Source organism: Apis mellifera, linkage group LG8 (assembly GCF_003254395.2).
Source record: "Apis mellifera strain DH4 linkage group LG8, Amel_HAv3.1, whole genome shotgun sequence".
Classification (NCBI taxonomy): domain Eukaryota; kingdom Metazoa; phylum Arthropoda; class Insecta; order Hymenoptera; family Apidae; genus Apis; species Apis mellifera.
Genome location: NC_037645.1, coordinates 11747033 through 11767642, shown reverse-complemented (window position 1 = coordinate 11767642; position 20610 = coordinate 11747033). Strand labels below are relative to the sequence as shown.

Genomic DNA, 20610 nt, shown 5'->3' with positions numbered 1-20610 from the left:
AATCATAATGTATATGTAATATAATAAATAACACTATGATTATGTATTATATTGGTATAAAATAATCAAAAATTTTTAGTCTATTGTTTCATCGATATTTATAAATCAAATATTAAAAATTTGTTTTTGCAAATTGAATTGCAAATTGGAAGTTTCTATATAATTTTAAATGATTCTTTTTAAATATTATTGAATAATTAACAAATTAAATGATTATTAATTTAGAAAATCATTAAAATTTATCTTTTTAATACAAATATTTCAAGAAAAAATATAATATATATGAACTTCAATAATAATCAATAATATATGAACTTCAATAACAATAATAATATAAAGTTTTTTAATTGAGTATGTTGTTTAGGAATTTTGTATTAATTATGAATTTTATTTTCAAAAAATCGGATATGATACATCTAATATTGACAATGAAAAAAGAAATGTTTAATAATAATAAATTACAATCTTTTCACACAAAATATATTTAAAAAAAAAGATTCACAAATATATATCACAGAATCTTTAATAAGTAATTTTCAGATCAAATATGTAATTATTTTAAATATAATAAAACGGCAAATGAATATTATTTAATAATAATTAATATAAATTATGTAATAATTAAAAAATTATTATATAAAATTATTTAATAATATTATCGATGTATCATTTTCTTTTATTTATTCATATATATTTAAGTTATAAAAAAAATTTGTATTTAAATATTCAAATTATTTTTTTATATCAAATTATTTTATTATTATTATTTTTAATTCTTTTAGTAATTTCATTATTATTAATATTAATATTTTTAATAAATAAAAATGAAGAACAAAGATTTTCAATCAAATTTGAAATACAAAATTTTTCAAATAATTTTTAAATCAAATTTGTTTTTTCATTATATTTTTATATTTAAATGAATTATTAATTATAAATTAATGAAATATATATATTTTTATTTTCATTTATGTTATTTATTATAATAATTAATATAATTATAATAATTTAAAAAATGTATGTAAGTTGAATATCTAAAAAACAAATGTTTGACAAAATTTATTTAAATTTAGCAATTAAGATATTTGAAATAAATTTAAGAGAAATAAAATCATAAGAATAAAAAAAATATAAATTTTTATTCCACAAAATGTACATTTTACAACTTAAAATATGTTTATAAAAAAAAAATTAAGAATAAATATTTCATTTTTTAAATATGATGGGCCTTAATAGTTTTTTTTATATTATTTAACAATATATATATATATATATATATATTGCATTTTAATTATAATATATTTTTTATAATTAAATAAATTTTTTAGATAAAATTAAATTTTTAAAGAATATAATATATATTATTAAAACTTTATTAAAATTTTTTTAATCAAAAATAATGAAAATTTGTAAAAATTTATATTTTTTTTTCTTGATAATTAAATATAATCATTTAATAAAAATAGAAATCAATATGTTATGTTATAAAAATTTATATTATATAAATTTATGAAATTTTAAACTTTTAATATAGAAGTTGTATAAATATAATTTGAAAAAATAAAAAATTGTATTACAATATTTGAATATTTAATTATTGTACTTGAATTTAGTACAATGATAATACGATAGTTCGCGCCAATGATTGCTAATGCTTTAGATAGCATTTTTCTGTAGTATTTTAGGAGTGGGGAGAACTTGTGAACTTATATAAAACAATCACTTATCGTATGGTGAGACTTTTGTGAATTGTTGTGTTCGTTCGTGATTCGATTTTTTAGGTTACACGTATGTTATACTTTGTTTATACTTAATTCAGATTATTGTAAACGTGCAATATTTAAACCGATTAAACTAGTGAAAATGAATATGATGTAAAATTTGAAAAAAAGCGATTTTTTATTTCTTTTTCATTTAATGACTGTTTATATTTATGCTTACAAGTCGAGTTCACAGTCCATTATTTTTCATAAATTACGCAGTAAAATTATTTGTCAACAGTAATAATGAACCGTTTACAGATTTTATTTTTATGTGTTGTTTAAACAAATTATCTTAAATAAAAATTATTTTTATTTTCAAAGAAACTGAAAGATCAAGTATGTCCGCATCACCGATTGCAAGGCAAGCTACCCAAAGTCAAAACATACCTTCGAAACGAATTGTTATTAATGATCCCAGTCAATTACCTAATGATTATTCATCCACCCCTGGTGGAACACTTTTTTCAACTACGCCTGGAGGTCAGTATCTTTTTTTTCTTATGTTATTATTAATGTAATATTTTTTTTTTAATCAATATAATTTTAGTATATTTCATAGTACACAATTGTACTATATAGATTAATAAATAATTGATTAATAATAATTTATTTGAAAATAAATTTTTTTAATAATTTTTGAGTATATATAACAAAAGTAAATAAACAATTCTAGAAAAATATTAATAATTAGATTATTATATTAATATAATTATTAATATTATATTATATATATTTTGAATTTTGATATAAACATTATTATATGTTTTAATTCTATTATGAAATATAATAATTTTATTAAATATTAATAAATAAATATTAATATATTTTTATTTTTAAATTTATTCTTTTCATATTTTTGTAGAGTATTATAAAATTTATTATATATTATATTTATATATTCTAGTAACTTTTTTAAAATCTTACATTATATTCTCAGAGATATAATTAGTAAATATAATTGTTTAATATTTAATGTAATTTAAAAATAAATAAGTCTAATTAAATTTTAATTATTAATTTTTTCGATAAAAATATAAAAAATTGAATCTTTATAATACATAAATAATTTCTGGTATTTATATTTTATAATTAACATATTTATTCTTATATATCTAAGTCAATTAAAATATAAAAAAATATAGTAAAAAAAATAATAAAATAAAAAATAGCTATTATAAAAATATTTTAAATAAAATTTTTTTTTCTTTATAAAAAAATTTTGCTAAAAAAAATTTTATTAAATTTAATATTTATAAAAAATTACTATAATATAATTAAAAAAAGATTTTAAAAAAGATTTTAAAAGAATTTAAAAGAATTTAAAAAAGATTTTAAAAAATTTTCATTTTATAAATAATTATAAAAGATAAAGTATTGTGCAGGTACTCGTATTGTTTATGAACGTGACTTTTTAATGAATTTACGAAATTCTCCTATATCACGAACACCACCACGAAATATGCCATCTATACCTGGAGAATTATTGAAACATGCATCACCAAATCCTTTAACATCAGTAAAGAATCAAATTATCAAAGGTTAGAATTTATATATTTTGTTCATTTGTCGCATGCATGCGACATATATATATATATATATATATATATATATATATATATATATAATATAATTAAATATATATGCATATATATTTAAATTATTTATTTTTTTAATTTATTTATTTAGAAACTAATAGTTAATACTAATAGTTAATATTATATATATATATATATATATATATATATATATAATATAATTAAATATATATGCATATATATTTAAATTATTTATTTTTTTAATTTATTTATTTAGAAACTAATAGTTAATACTAATAGTTAATATTATATATATATATATATATATATATATATATATATATATATATATAATTAAATATATATGCATATATATTTAAATTATTTATTTTTTTAATTTATTTATTTAGAAACTAATAGTTAATAATGTGATAGATATCTACTCTATTTCTTAAATGTTAAAAAAATTCATTTAAATATATATATATTAATAATTTATAAATTATGCATTATGATTTTATTAATCTTACAGATACTCCAGTAATTGAAGAATCTGCAGAACAATTTGAAATGGACATGTAATAAATTGTGATAAGAATATATTCATAATGTGCCAGCAATTTTAATAAGTAGTAATAATCAATGTAACCATACAAAAATATATTAGCAAAATAGCATTTTTGTATAAATATATACTATCAGGGGCCTTAAATAAGTGTTTATATAATATAATTGAGAAATATTAAATATAATTGATATAGTTATATTCATATATTGCATTTTATCATCATATTTGCTAATAAAGATGATAAAAAAATTTAAATTAGTACATCCAAATTTGCATTACTAAACATATTATTTTATAACTAATTTTCATATATATTTGTACTACAATAAATAAATGATATTTTGGTAATGTAGTTGTTTATTTCTGCAAATTACAATGACTGAAAATATAAAATTTTAATATTTTCTGTAATATGTTAAAATTTTGATAGATGTATTATTTTTTAATTTTTGATAATCTCTCTAATAAGATTTTTGCAATATTAATCTTAGTTTTATTACAATCATAATCATCATAATAAATTAATTCACAAAGATCTGCACATTCTGGATCATTATCTATTAGCTCTTGTAATTTTATATAAAATTTCTGTACAATTTCTTTACAATATTTCTTATATAGATTTGTTTCTGAATGATTGTGTTTTTGAACTTCAAAAAAAGTTAATAAAGGTGTTGCACCTTCTACCACTATATATTGAGGTACATTTGATCTTTGTCCATTAGGATAAATTTTATATACACTATTGTGATATAATCTTCTTTTTACTCCTGCTCGATTACGTACTTCATCTTCCAAATCCATTGCACTTTCCATCCACTGATATGAAGCTTCTTTAAGATCAGGTGGAATATATGATGACGAAGGAATCAAAATAAATAATTTATGGACCATTATATTTATATTATGTATATCTTCAGTATTTTCTATTTTTTCAATTAATCCTTTATTAAGATTGCCAATTGAAGGAAGTATAACTTTTAAATATCCATAATAATAGTTGTATGCTAATCCAGTTCCATAATCCAAACCTTGTATTGAATTAATATCATGAATATTTTTTTTCTTCCATTTATTAGAATTTGTAATTTGTAATAATATCCATAATGTTAATGGATCAAATAATTTAATGTAATTATCAAAATAATAATGTTTAATCATAGTTAATATAATAAAAATTATTAAGTTTAATATAAAGTTCAAAGTATTTTCATCAAATTTCAAATTACTTTTTTTTGTAACCATAATATTTATATTGTAAATATATTGATATAATTTTGATAAAATAACAATAATTTCTAATATTATAAAATAAAGTAAACCAATAAAAGTGTGAAAAATTGTATTGTTATTTAGTATATATGAATATATTCCTATTATAATACTTGCAATAATGCAATTTATTATGAATAATCTAATTTTTTCATCCATTTGACAAATTATATATTTTACATATATATTAATATATTACATATAAAAAGATATCTGTTTCACAATAATTTATCGCACACTTTTATGTTACTGTTAATAGAACGATATCTTGATATTAAATAAACATAAAAATGCTCAATCAGTATTCATCATCTAATGTATAAAAGTTGACAATATATCAACGTTCGAATACTTTTCTAACCTATTAATAGTGCATATAATAAATATATAATAAATACATTATAAGTACCGAATAAATTGATAAATCATTTCCAAATTATGTTAATGTAATTTTGAGATTTTCTTCCTACTATATCTCTCATTATCTTAAATAAATTCTTTTGATATGTATAATTCGTTCACCAAAAATTGTAAATATAAACATTCGAATATTTTCGTTACCCGCTATACATTTCTAGTTATTAATATTTATGTTAATATTATAGAAATTTAATTTTTTTTTTGAAAAACGTATATATCTTAATCTTTCTAACTAAATTATATAGAGATAATAGAAATATATAATAGAAATCATAAAAAAAAGAATATATTTTTTATATATAGATAAAAGAGATTGGAAAATTTAAAAAATTACTAATATATTAAAACAAAAAAAGCAAAATATATCATATAACAAAACAAGGAAATAAAATAGAGATAGAGAAAATGAAAGAAAAAGATAGTTCATATATCGCTAGGTCAGAGCGCTGTTAACGTAAGTGAAACAAGTCGATTGACCTACGGTACAATCGAAAATATGTACGATCGATAAAGCATATAATCTAGAAACATTTTCTGTGAAAATTGTCATATAGTTAAAAAGATTTATTTCTTATAGAAGACGTACAGACATATATATCAATTTTAAGTGCATTGTAAAATAAATAACTAAGCAGGTGATTTTTGCTGCTGATTAGCGCCATATCCTACAATGGACCAATCAGCTGCTTGGTAAACCGCTGTAAAACCTCGAATCTGTCCGCAGACGAATGACAACAAAAGAGGCTGATAGAAGTCGCGCGCGAGACAGTGGATTTTTTCACAATTCCGCAGAAAATTTGCGGTTTTTTCCATTTTGTTGCTCGCCGCGAATAACATCGTTTTGGTTGTGGTGAAAGTGTCAAGGAATATGAAGAGAAGAAATGTCGAGTGCGGTAAGCTTCGGAGGCCCTTGAAACGCAACAAGCTCACCGAGGGAATCTACGGAAGGTAAATTTTCGCCGCCATATGTCTTCTCTTATTGGAATAGCTAATTTTAAAAATAACCAAAAATCTAACGAATCATCTCTTGAAATACTCTTAAACTATCAATCAAATATTGTTATATTTTTCAATTTATGGAGTGTAAAAGCCTCTATAATGCTTTGTATCAGTATGTGATTGTCGACCGCTTTCCAGAAACTGTGTGATATACTTGACATTTGCTAAAACCTTGACCATGTGTGCTTGTTTTGAAAATAATTTGTTAAATGATTTTCTTGAAATTGTTTTTTAATTATATGTTTTTCATATTATATTTTTTTATTTAATTTGTAATGCAGCTTTTTTTACATATAATTATATAAATTTATAATTGATAAATATTATGAATTTTAGTTTATTTTTTTTTTTTAACATAATTTGTTATGTTATCATAATTATATAATTAAAATCATTTATATAATTTTATATTTTAAAGTTTTTATTTCGTTTTGTTTGAAAATATAGTAATATTTTGTAATGTTTATTTTTTTTTAATATTTTCTATTAAAATTTTCTATTAAATATATTTTATTTCAATATATATAATAATTGTAGATATTTCAAAACTAGGGATTTAATATCTGTATATATTATATTGTTTGTTTTACAATAACGAATAATAAAATAATATTTTTTATTTCAGTACATTACTTTATTTAAAATTTCTTCTACTATGGGCCATGGTAATTTTGGCAGACTTCATTTTAGAATTTCGATTTGAATTTTTATGGCCATTTTGGTTACTACTCAGAAGTGTTTACGATTCTTTTAAATATCAAGGCTTGGTAAGTGAGCAAAAAAAATTTATGTAACAAATATATATATTTAATTTTAAAATATAAATTATATTTTCAGGCCTTCTCTGTATTTTTTATTTGTATTGCTCTTACATCAGATATGATTTGTTTCTTTTTCATACCAGTACATTGGTTATTTTTTGCTGCTAGCACTTATGTTTGGGTACAATATGTTTGGCATACAGGTAAATATAAATTTTTTACTTTAGATTATTTTAATAAGAAGTAATTATAATAAAAATAACATATAAATATATTATATGTGAAATAGATAAAGGTGTGTGCCTACCAACTGTGATGTTATGGTTACTATTTCTATATATAGAAGCAGCAGTTCGATTAAGAGATTTACGACATATGCCCTTTCATTTGGATCTCTGTCGACCATTTGCAGCACATTGGTATATATTTTTTTCTTATTACATCTTTATTCATATTTTAATGAATAGAATTTGAGAAATACAAAAAAATAAATTTAAGAATTAGAAATTAACAATTTAAGTAATAAAAAAATAATGATAAATTGTTAGTATATATAAAAGTAAGATTATATTTATTAAAATAGAAATGTGGAACTTACTGTCAAAAAATCAACTAAAATAAATTATTAAAATTTATTATTACTATATTTAATAAATAATATTAACATAAAAGTAATAATAAAAATATCTTAAGATATAATTTTTTTTAGCATTGGTTATCCTGTAGTTACATTAGGTTTTGGCTTTAAGAGCTACATCGGCTACAGAATGAGACAGGTAAATTTATAAACATCAATTTTTTGAGATTGATTTTATATGAATTTTTTTTTTTTTTTCAGAGGAAGCAAAAAGATGTAGCAAAGGAAAATGAATTCTATTTACAACTATTGCAGCAAGCACTGCCTTTAGAGCAACAAACCTCTACTACAATACAACCAATACAAGTTCCATCACAATCTCATATTTCTACATTAGAACAACATGTTAAATCACAAAATAATAAATTAAATTCACAATGTAATCCAAGTCCTGAAAAAAGTAGAGGTAGTTTGTATTTATTTTCAACTTTAATATATTTATAATATTAAAAGTAAAATATAATTTAATAATTAAATATATTATAGGAAACAGTAGTAATTCCGTAGAAACAGGTATACAAAATGGCAGTTTGCATATAGGTACACAAATTACATCAACAAATCAAAATGTAACAACAAAAAATAATCACAGAAAATCCTTAGATAAAGGTGAGAAACAAGAAGAACAACACAATAAGCATAATGTAACAAATTTATCACAATCTGATAAAAATGATAAAAAATTTATACATACAAATGGAAATACTATTAATCATAATGATATACAATTTATTGAAAGAGTTGGGTAAGTAACATTTGAAATTAATTATACATCATATAAAATATTTTATATATACTCAGATTTAATACTTATATATATTTTTTATCTATATTTTATAATATAATAAAAAATTTATTAATATTTTGAATGAAAATTACAGATCTGTCAATGATTTTGATACAAATGAAATAGAAAGAGATAAATTTATTAAAAGCGGAAATTGTGGTCATACTACATTAAAATCACAGACTAATGGTTCTGTAACAGGAAAATGGAATAATATAAAAGAAAATCGAGAATCATCTTCGACTATTAATAATCAACGTGAGCGAAAAACTCGTCAACTTAAAGTCACAGTTGATAATATAACTGAACAGCAAAAACAACAAGATGAATATTGCCAAAGGTATATTATTTATATCATTTGATGAATCAATAAAAATATTATTTTAGATACAATAGAACTCCATTTATATGAACCTGATGGGGGACAAGCAGTTCATGTAACCGAGTAAGTTCATATAATAGAAGTTCATTGATTACTCTCAATACTTTTAACTTTTCGTTCAAATAATCAAAGTTCAAACGAATGAATTTAATCATACATACAGCTTATTTTTTGGATTATATAATATATTAACTTCTTGTTATATATTACATATTTGTTTTCATTCATAGCAGATGATCATATAATTGGAGTGACATGATCAATATTAATAATAAGATAATAGCACTTAATTATATTCACTTAATTGGATATTGATAAAAAGTTTATTTTGATAAATGGAGTTCTATTATTATGTTTTTTATGTTTTTCATTTTTGTTTTTGTGTTAAATTAAAATTTAATATCATATACATTTGTACTTTTCTATTTCATTTTTTTATTAAAAAAATTTTGTTTAAATGAATTTAAATTTTTTTTTTTTTTTGTTAAATTGAAAAGCACAATTATTATATTATCAAGTTTTTTCTTTAGTGTAATATAATATCATTTAAATAGGTTACTGATGTGTCGCAGGCTTGAAGCTGACATAAAACGTTTGAAATCAGATCTGCAATCCAGTCGACAACTGGAACAAGAACTTCGTTCTCAAATAAGTTCCTTACAAAGTGGAGAACGCCAAGCTAAGGGTGATATACAACAACTTCAGCATGATAATGATCAATTACAAAGCAAGTATGTATAGATAATGGTATTTCTACATTATTAAAATTAAATTAATAATAGATTTCTGCATAATTATTAAATATTTTTAATTATATATAAATATATCTTTATATGAATAGGTTACATGGATTAGTAACAGCTCGTCAATTAGATAAACAAACAATGTCGTCGTTGGAAAAACGAATTGCTGAAGAAAGAAAACAACGTACTGCTTGCGAAGCATCTTTGGTTTCTGAGAGGCGAGCACGACGAGCTGCAGAAGAAGCACGAATTCCGCCTCCGCCACCGCCACTTGTTAGACAAGAATGTACAGATACTTGTAAAAGTCGCAGAACACAAATGGAACAAGATCTCAAAAATTTACGACGAGAGCTTAAAACGAAAGAAGATAGGTAAGAATTTTAAAATAATAATAAATCATATAAAAAAAATACAATTTTTAAAAATATTTTTTGCTAAAACTTAAATTTACGTTAAATTAATTTTTCATAAACTAATACATTGAATGTTAACAAATATAGTATTAAAATTTACAAGTGATAACATTTATAATTTTGTAAATATAATTATTATTTAACAAATGTATAATATATAAAGTGTTTATTGATGAACTTGAAATACTGAAATTAATAGTTAATTATAAAATATTTAATATTAATTATGATGTTATTATAATGTAATATTTCAAGTTTAATATAACAATATCGATAAAATACATTGCTAATAATTAGCTAATAAAAGTTTCTTTTTTATTAGAAGTTCTAATTCTATTAAAGAAATTTTTTCAAGATATTTTTTTTATGAATAATAATTTAAAATAATTTATATATTAACAAATAAATATTTTTTTCTTAATATTATTAATTTAAAAAAAGATAAATGAATATATTTTATTCTTCTTTATCTGAAAATTTAATTTTACATAAATGAAGAAATATATTAGAAGTTTAACATTCAATGTGTTAATATTATATTTTCATATTGTGAATTCATAAAATTATGTATATGTTAATTTTATATATATATATATATATTTATATGTATTTAGATGCAATACATTAGAAAAAGATATATCGCGTTGTAAGGAAAATCACAAAGAATCTGAAATTTTACTTGGTGCATTAAATGCGCTACAAGATAAAACTGCGCATTTAGAAGATAGTTTAAGTGCAGAAACACGTATAAAACTTGATTTATTTTCTGCACTTGGTGAAGCCAAACGACAATTAGAAATCAGAGAAAGTAAGTAAAATTTAATTTCAACTATTATTCTTTAATATTTTGATAATTAATTTAAATATAGATTTTTCAAATATATTTTTATTTAAAATACTTTTTATTTAAATATTTTATAATATTTTAAATATTTTATAAATATACTAAATTAGAATAAAATATATATTTTGTGTTGAATTAGGTTTAATTAGATCTCAAGAAAAGGAAATTGAAATATTAAAAGCAAAAATAGCCCAAGATTTAGCTGTGATGCCACAAGATACATTTGGACCTGCGCCAACATGCACGACATCTAAGCTTCGATTAAATAATGAAGTACGAGTTACAGGTACAAAAATACGTTCAAATGAAAGTCCCTGTCCAGGGTGTACAGTGTCAAATTTGGATCCAAATGCGACAGCGTATACACCTAAAAATTCCCTAATAGCATCTACCGAAGCTTGAAAAAAACAATTTTTGGCCATATTAGGGCTTCAAAAAATTGATTATATATATTTCATAAACATGTTTCAGTCTGTTTCTCAATGGAAGTTTGAATACAAACTTAAGTTTTATACATACATATACTTGTTTTATTGAGATCTAATTTTTAAATTTCAGGTAATAAAATATTAGATCTTTTTAATACTTATAACATAAAGTATATGTGTAATATTTGCTTAGAGACATAGCTTATGCTATAAATTTGTCAAATTTCATAATAAAAGATATCTTTTATAATGTCTTCCATGGGAGGCTTCTAGAAACATGTTTTATATTGTATTTGTCACCTGAAGTAATACAATGTTATTAACTACTTATGACCATGGAACGTAACTAATACTAAATTATAAAATATTTAAAAATTAGTTACGTTCTATTAAACATGCTGTAGGTTGATCTAACAGGTATCTTTATCTTTTTGGTATTTATAAAAGATGTATTAAGAAAAAAAAATGTATTAATAAAATGAAACAACAATGACGCAATGCGTAATCTAGTTATTATAAATGATTATTAAATTTTAAATTAAATTTAATATATTTAAATTAAATTTATCTATTTACATTATAATATTTGATAAATTTACTGTTGATGTTTAAAAAACTATATTTTATTAATTTTTTATTTCGAATTATATCGATTTTCACATCACACTTTCTATTAAAAATACGATGTGTATAGCTATAAAAAAAATAGAAAAAAACAATATAAATTGGATCGATATAATGAATATTTCTTATTTCTTATAAAATAGAAAAATTGAAAATTCAATCTGTATTTGATCCTCCTACAGCATATGCCTAAATCTATGACGACTTGTTATAGACACAAATCTTATTCAAGTCGTAATCCGAAGCTAGTCCAGCATACAATTGTATTTAATGTCTTTGGCAAACGAAGCCATTTTAAGTCATGTGATCATCCAAAACCAGCCATTAATATACATTGAAAAACCTGCCGTTATCATTCGAAAGAATTGTAAATGTCGAAAACGCCAAATTCATTTTGAAATAATCATCAACGTATTGATATTCTCTCATTTCTATACGTTTTTTATATTTTTTGAATATAATCTTTTAGTTTTTTAGAATGGTAAAATTGTGTATTGGCTTTCGAACGGTATGAAATAAGTGTTAATATTTCATAATAATTTTTCGAAATGTGTACAGTGTTTTATATAATAGATAGAAATTTTGTAAAAAAATTTTAAGTTAAGTATATTATAATTGGTAATGAAAATGATGGAAAAGATAGATCTTTTTACTTTAAAAATTTATAACTCATTTATATAATGAGCTTCAAGAGATAAAGTAATGTAATGCCACATTTATTTATATAAATAATTAAATCGTTTATAATTAGATAGTTAAATCAATTTTCAAATCAAAATTCTAATTTTTAATAACATTATTAATATTCTAATTATATAGTATTTAGCAATTTGGAAAAATAAAATGAAAAATTTTTTTAAATTTTCCTATAAACGTCTTCCTTTCACATATTTAGATATTGAACATAATATATTCTTTTTATAATATAAGAAATTTCATTCTTATTAACCAATGATAATATAATTTAGTAAAAGTTGATTACTAATGAAGGTATATGACATACTGCTTATGTGATACATCAGTTCTCATTGATTTTATACTATTTTATATTATTTTTTATATATTTAATTTCTAGATGTAATATCTAAAAACATTAAATTTATTATTTTTTTTTTTAATAACTTTTAAAGATAATTATTAACACAGAATTATAGATATAAAGATATTTAATACAGAATGGTGTGTATGTATGAGAATTAGTAATTAATGTTTGAATTTCTAAAAAATAATTATTTTTCATTTTGTATTTTGTTCATTGATGAAGTTTTAAAAGACTAATAATAATATTAGAATATATATCATTATGCTATTCCCTTCGAGATATGATAAAATATCTTCATGCAAAAAACAACAGATATCTTTGAAAAAAGTTGGCATTATATATAAAAGATCTCAAGGATGAAGATATGATTTTTATGTATTCTTTAAATCCGCTAGAAAGCCAGTACCTTCTTGCTTCAATGAACATTATTTAACGACTGGTTGATATCATAAAAGTCATTCTTCCATGATTGTATATATAAAGCACTGTCATGACAATTTATTAATAACATAGTGGATCATGACCAACTAGTCAAGTGGATTTCTATAAGCACAAATATTTATTAGACATCTAATATTCATTTAATATTTTTGTCTTTATTTGAAAAAACAATAACAATTTTTTTTTTTCATTTATTAAATTTAAAAAGTTCATATAGTATTCTCACTAAATTATTGAGTTCATTAATTAATTTCATGTTTCTTGGATGATCCACGTACTAAATATTAATGCACAATGCATATGTTACGGATACTTTTCAATTTACACGATAATTGTATTCAAAGCGCAATTGTCTTGTTTAAATATTTATATAAATTGTTTTAAAAATTACGAATTATTTATGATTTAATATTGATTTACAAGATGAATATTATGTTATAAAAAATATGGATAAAAATAATTTTTGCTTAAAAAATTAAAAGCATATCAATACAAAAGTCGTGTAACTCTGAGAAAACCTTTGTTTCATTTGTTATTTTAATATGTATAAACAGTGCTAATTTTTTTTCATCTTTAAATTTATGTAAACAATTGAAGGATTTATAATATAAATGATCCTTGTTTGTTGAATTTCAATCATAAAGTTCACTTGTTTAAATATAGTTTTTCTGTAATAATTATAGATAATATCAAGAGAAATTGTAATAATATGTTTCGTTAATGAAAATTTAAGTCTATTGAACAAAGATACTAAAATATTTTTTTATTCTTCTAAAAAAAAAAAAAGATAAAAACTAAAAGGTCGTTTTTATTATAAACCCTTTAATTTTTAAAATTTTATAATTCACTGATGTTGACAATTAAACTTATATTAAATAGAAGGATAACATGCTTATTTTAAAATATTAATACATCTTTATATTAGATTCATAAAAAGAATGATACAGTTTATGATCATATGCATAAAACTTTCAAGATATTTCTTCAATAATTATCATCTAACTAGTATGGAAATTTATTTTATGTTTAAGATTTTTTTTAGTTAAGATCAATCAGACTTGTGTCTATGTCAACTTGTATCATTATGTGCATAAGCCTTTATAATGTAATGAAACAGTGTAAATAATTACTTAAAATAGACTAAACGCAAAAAGAAATTTACAGAAATTGTATGGGCACTTGCGTAGCATAGTCAAAACATTATATGAAGTTTATTAATTTATTTTAAGTGAAAACTTGTTCTTTTAACTCATTTATGATCTTTCATATTAATTAATATTTTTTATGAAACAGACAAATGTTTTTCATGAAATTGAGAAAAAAAGTCAAATTAAAATTGACTACTATAAAAATTTATCATTATTTTGTAATAGTAGCAAAAATGAATTAAAAATATTGTCTTATATCAAATAAAGTAAATATTATAAACTTGTAAATGATATTTTAAGTGGAATAGATTTATCTACAATAGAATGTTATTCTATCTATATAAGAAAAATATTATATAAAACAGGTAAAAAAGATACTGAATTTGATGTTATCATCTTTTTATGTAATACATGTGTGATTAAATGTAACACATTATATAAAAAAACAAATAGAATAATATTTCAAATACAAAACATAAATGAGTTAATTTGATAAGAAAAACGTAAAATGTGTTGTACGACAAATAGAAATATTTTTTAAAAAGCGAGTATTTTTTTTTCTTTTTCTCTCTCTCTCTCTCTCTCTCTCTCTCTCTCTCTCTCTCTCTCAATATCGCATTATCAAGTGCATGTTAAGTACCTGATCAGGAAGTGCTGTAACGATTGCGATTAATATACTTATTATGGATTTAATTCCACTATAAGGCTGGTTTCGTAAATATATTCTTATTATATATTCTTATTTAATTCACTCATATTGTTTGTATAAAGTTAATGTGATGTATTTTATGAACAAGTACACACGCACATGATTTGACACATAACATTCATATGCATGCTGTACTGTATATGTTCATTTAATTTTCATAGCATATACACGTACATTTAATTTTTTGGAAACGAAAATTTGAGATTAATTATTTATGCATTATGTACTATAAATTTTATAAAGGGTGCTTTTTATATAACCCAGTGTGACTGCATAATAATTATATTTAACAATTTTTAAGAAATCGCGTTTAATATATATTTTATAGTAAAACTTTGATGACAATAAGAATATATTGTTTTTGTTATGGATTTAAGTATTTCAAAAAAAGAATAAAATATAATAAATTTATTACAGATATTAAAATAATTAATATAAAAAAAAATATTTTTTTTTTAATGTAAAAAATAAATTCATTTGAAATAAATTCATATATATTAAATTAAATTTAATTGTGATTATGTTACATTGTGATATTTTGCAACATTATTTTGAAATATATATATATATATATATATATATATATATATATATATATATATATACACACATACAGAATGGATCAAATAAAATATTACAATTTGTTTTCTCAATGAAATCAATGAAAATTGATTTAATTTTTTAAATCCTTTTTCTAAAATCTTTAAATTTGAAACTTTCTTCTATCATTTAAGTAAAAAAAAAAATTAATATTTTCTTTGATTCCTAAGAAAATAAATTTTAAAATTTTATTTAAACTACTCTGTATAATAAAAAACAAAAATAGATAATCATTCTTTTTTATTACATAATTATAACTAAAAACTACATGAAATAATGAATAATTATTTATCAATAGTAAAGAATGATATAATTTAATAAAAAAAGATATTTTAAAAACCATATCATGAAATTCTAATGTTATGTATATTTTTTTTTTTAATTTCTGATTAATTACATTACTTACTACTAATTACAATTCGAATAATTTTCATTAATATAATATTTAAATATGTATTTCCAATTAAATTTTAACTAAATTTAAAAAAAAAATTGAATTGTTTACTTTCATCTAGATAGTGCGTTAAAATAATAGAATTGAGTTTTATGGAGTTCATGGTTAAAATTTTTTTGATAAAAATATAAGAAGAATTTGTTTCATTATATTTATAAAATTTTATAAATAAATGATTATAAAAAGCGAAATGCTAAATGTTCATAATAATCTTTTGGAAAACATACACATACAGAATCATGTAATGTACTTGTATATGCATCTAATACGTTAATATAATTCTGTTTCTATAGTATTATGCAATTTTTATAAATTAATAATAAATTTGTAAAAATAAAATATTACTAAAATAGAATAATTTAAATGATTAAAATATTTTTCTTTTAATAACTTGTATATTATCAATATACGTATGTTTGATAAAAAAGAAATAGAAATTAAAGAAATTTATTATTTTAAATAATTTTATTAATTAAAATTAATATTTTCTCATAAGAAAATGAGACACGTAAAACTATTACAATATTATATTAAGATATTCATTATTATGAAACGATAAGAAAAGATGAAAATGAAAAAATGTATTTTATTAAAAATAATATGTTTCATGATTGTGTGAGTGGTATTAAGAAAAAAGATTTTTTTGAAAGTAATTTTGCGAAATATTAAATTTAAAACATGCAATTATTATTTTTTATAATTATATTAATATTGCAAACATATATTCAAAATATTTCTTTAAATTGTACTTCTCTGATAAACTATATATAATTGATAAACAATTTTTTTTAAATAGAAATAGATTTACAAATATTCATTATATCAATTGTTAAAAAATTAGAAATAATGTAATTTATATCTTTTTCCTCTTATTTTAAATAATTTTATATATTTTTTTTGTAACGCGTTTCTTTTTCTTTGTTATGTTTTCGACATTCGGCCATGCATTCATTTTTCTTTTTCTTCTTAATTTAGTATTAAGATAATTTTAAAAATTAATATATATTTTAAAAAAGTATATATCTACAAAAAAATGGCTATAATTTTGATCTCATAATGTAATGACAATGCACGCAAATGCCCTTTTCTTCTTATGCATTCATATTAAAGAGAAAAAAAAATAGAAAAGAAAAAAACTTTTAACATTCTTCATCTTTCAATTTTCAATTATTTAAATCATTTCAGTTTAAAGTAGACAATGATCTGTATTATTGAAATTCGTCTAGTCTGTATGAATGTGCGTAGCTCATTAATAATCAAGTGGAATATTTTTACAATTTATTTAAATGAATTTTACAAAAGATATTTCTTCGAATTTTTCTGTCACTTGCATAAAAGATATTAAAATGAAACTATCTTGCTCAAAAAAGACGAGAATCTTTAAAATAGAAATTTAATTTTTGTGTAATTTCTATATGTGAAAAAAAATTTCTTACGTGTATACAAGTACACATGTTAAGTACTTATGGTTGTTTACTTTTTTTTATTCGTGTACCTTTTTATAATGATATATTCTGATTACTACCGAAGTAAATTTTTCTATATTTTTATGTCAATGGCTCAACTATTTTATTTTATTTTATTTATTTATTTATTTATTTTTTTTAATAAAAGATACACATCATTTTTATAAAATTTCACATTGCTTTCCAAAATACTGAAACAAAATTATAGAAAACAAAATTATTTTTTTCAAGTGAGTTTTTAAATAGTTTTTCATTATCATGATTTCCAAATTATAAAAAAAAAATTTCTTAAAATTTGATTTATTTCACTTTTAATCATTGTGCTTATAATGTTTTACATTCTTCTTACACAATAATGGAATGATTAATAAATGATTAAATAATTTATTGGGAAAGATTTCATTTTATTCTTAATTGCAGCACAGTGAATTACAATTTGAATATTCGTGCATATTTAAAAACTCAAATATTTCATAATATTTTCATACGTAATAAATATGATATTTTAGTATGCATAAAAAGTAATATCAATCTTGTTACATTTTTTGTAAATAATTCTATATTTTCTTTTATGCTACATAAGATTTAAAAGAAAGAAGAAAAAAAAATAGGTACTTCTTGGTATTGGTACTTAATGACTTTTCATTGTGTACCGACATTTATACGATAGAAATATTTATTAAAATAAATATTGTAAAATGACACGTGTATAATTTATATATTATAATTAATATGATTAAATTTTCACGTGTACATATGAATCATCGTTATTTCATAAATTTTCTACCTCACCTGTTGTTTTGTATAAAAAAACAAAAAATAATTAATGTTAGTAAAAATTGTAATTGAACTGTTATTTAAATACTTTCAACATGATCAAAAATATTGAGACAGAATATTTCCGTAAATGTTATTCTTTTTAATTACAATAGTTGTTTTTTTCGCATTAATAAATATAAGAAAATTTATAAAATTATTATTCTTTTATTCCATATTATCTCTGCAAAGAAATTATTTAATTTTTGTAATGTACAAAATTGAATTTTCAACATGAGTAATTGTATTTTTTTTTATTCTTATTAAATTAAATTTAAATATTTCAATGTAAAAATATATTTAATAATATGTTAATTTATAAATGTTTATAATTATTTCAGTCTCGTGAGTTTTAATTTCTATTATTTATATTTTATTCTATTAATTTAATAGAAGTATAAATATGTTTTTAAAAAAAATCTTTTTTTACTAAAATAGGTTTAATAAATATTTTAATCTAAATAAATTATATCCATAATAATAAAAAGAAAGAAAAGATCATTATATATATCAATCGCAAAATCGATAATATTGCAGAAAGAAAATTGGGTATTTTAAAAATTCTGTCTATTTTTTATTTCTTTGTCTAAGTACTTATATATCTTTAAAAATACGTAAATATAAATATTAATAAAATATATTATTATATAATATTAGTAAATATTAGTTATTTTAATGTAAAATTTTGTTTTTGTTTTTTTCCTAATCATTTATATGAAACTATTTGTCTGAATTTATAAGAAAAAATATCATTAAATTCAAAAAATTCATTGCTTTTTCAAATTATTTTAAAAATAATTATGTACGACTTTTTTCTATTTATTAAAACGGAAAATAGAATGTATGAAAATTTATTAATAATTTTAATAATATAATTTCAATAATAAATAAATTCTTTTTGTAATTTGCTAAATTTTCAAAGATATTAAATTTATGATTTTTAGACTAAAATTTTTTATTTAATGAATAAAAAATATTTTAATAAATTATATATACAAATATGATAAATATTTCTATTTTTTTTTTTTTATAATATACATAACAATATTAATATTTTTATATTTCATTATTTAATTAAAATAAAAAAATATTTTCCAATTTATAATATTTCAAATATATATATATATATATATGAAAAAATATTATAATTATATTATTTGTATTTAATATATATATGTTATGATATATACATAATTTTTATTTTCGTAATAATGCTTTATGAATATTTTTATCAATAATTTTAATATCATTAATTAAATATATTTAAAAAATATTTAAAATCTTATAATCTCTTATGTTTTTCAGAGAAAAAATATCGATTTATTTTTTACTATATGTAATAAGAATTTATTGTAATTACAGATATTCGTTCATCTTTATATACACACATACACACACAAATAAATATTAAAAAACTTATAAATAAAAGCATTTTATAAATATAAATGTAAATAATTTTTTATTTTAATCATATTAAAATTTATATTAAAATTATATTAAAATGGATGTAACATATTTATATTATATTGATTTTTTTTAGGATTTTCTTATATTTGTTTATTTAATACATATACAAAATAAATTTTTTAATATTAAAAAAAAAGGAATAATATATAACATTTAATTTTTAACAATTCATTTTTGCATGTTATAAAAAGTTATTTACATTTATAATAAAGAATAAAATATATAGAACATTTATTAATTATAAAAAATATTAAATTTGAATTTGTATTCATTTGAAATCATAAAATTTTA

At 19.5% G+C, this 20610-nt stretch overlaps 3 protein-coding genes across 8 annotated transcripts; 2 read left to right on the top strand and 1 right to left on the bottom strand.

Moving 5' to 3' along the window:
• The first annotated feature begins 1645 nt into the window (after positions 1-1645).
• Positions 1646-3991, top strand: LOC725039 (eukaryotic translation initiation factor 4E-binding protein 1). The gene is made up of 4 exons (XM_006569699.3): positions 1646-1788; positions 2085-2243; positions 3146-3301; positions 3831-3991. The coding sequence occupies exons 2-4, from the start codon at positions 2102-2104 to the stop codon at positions 3878-3880; spliced, it is 348 nt and encodes a 115-aa protein (XP_006569762.1). The 5' UTR covers positions 1646-1788; positions 2085-2101; the 3' UTR covers positions 3881-3991.
• Positions 3992-4205: 214 nt separating this feature from the next.
• Positions 4206-6220, bottom strand: LOC100578892 (stimulator of interferon genes protein). Its single transcript, XM_006569826.2, has 2 exons — positions 6145-6220; positions 4206-5023 (listed from the first exon to the last, which is right to left on the bottom strand). Exons 1-2 carry the CDS (start codon positions 6218-6220, stop codon positions 4302-4304), a joined length of 798 nt encoding a protein of 265 aa, XP_006569889.2. The 3' UTR covers positions 4206-4301.
• On the top strand, positions 6003-12045 carry LOC412398 (macoilin-1). Of its 6 annotated transcripts, none has more exons than XM_016913770.2 (13): positions 6003-6193; positions 6283-6506; positions 7183-7324; positions 7395-7521; positions 7608-7737; positions 8028-8094; positions 8157-8364; positions 8442-8700; positions 8837-9082; positions 9679-9855; positions 9966-10238; positions 10895-11088; positions 11264-12045. In XM_016913770.2, exons 2-13 carry the CDS (start codon positions 6427-6429, stop codon positions 11524-11526), a joined length of 2166 nt encoding a protein of 721 aa, XP_016769259.1. In that variant the 5' UTR covers positions 6003-6193; positions 6283-6426; the 3' UTR covers positions 11527-12045. The 6 variants fall into 6 exon arrangements, with proteins under 6 accessions (XP_016769259.1, XP_006569760.1, XP_006569759.1 ...); XM_006569697.3 differs by having other exon boundaries at positions 6006-6506; positions 8157-8361; positions 8442-8495; positions 8559-8700; XM_006569696.3 differs by having other exon boundaries at positions 6006-6506; positions 8442-8495; positions 8559-8700.
• Positions 12046-20610: the final 8565 nt, after the last annotated feature.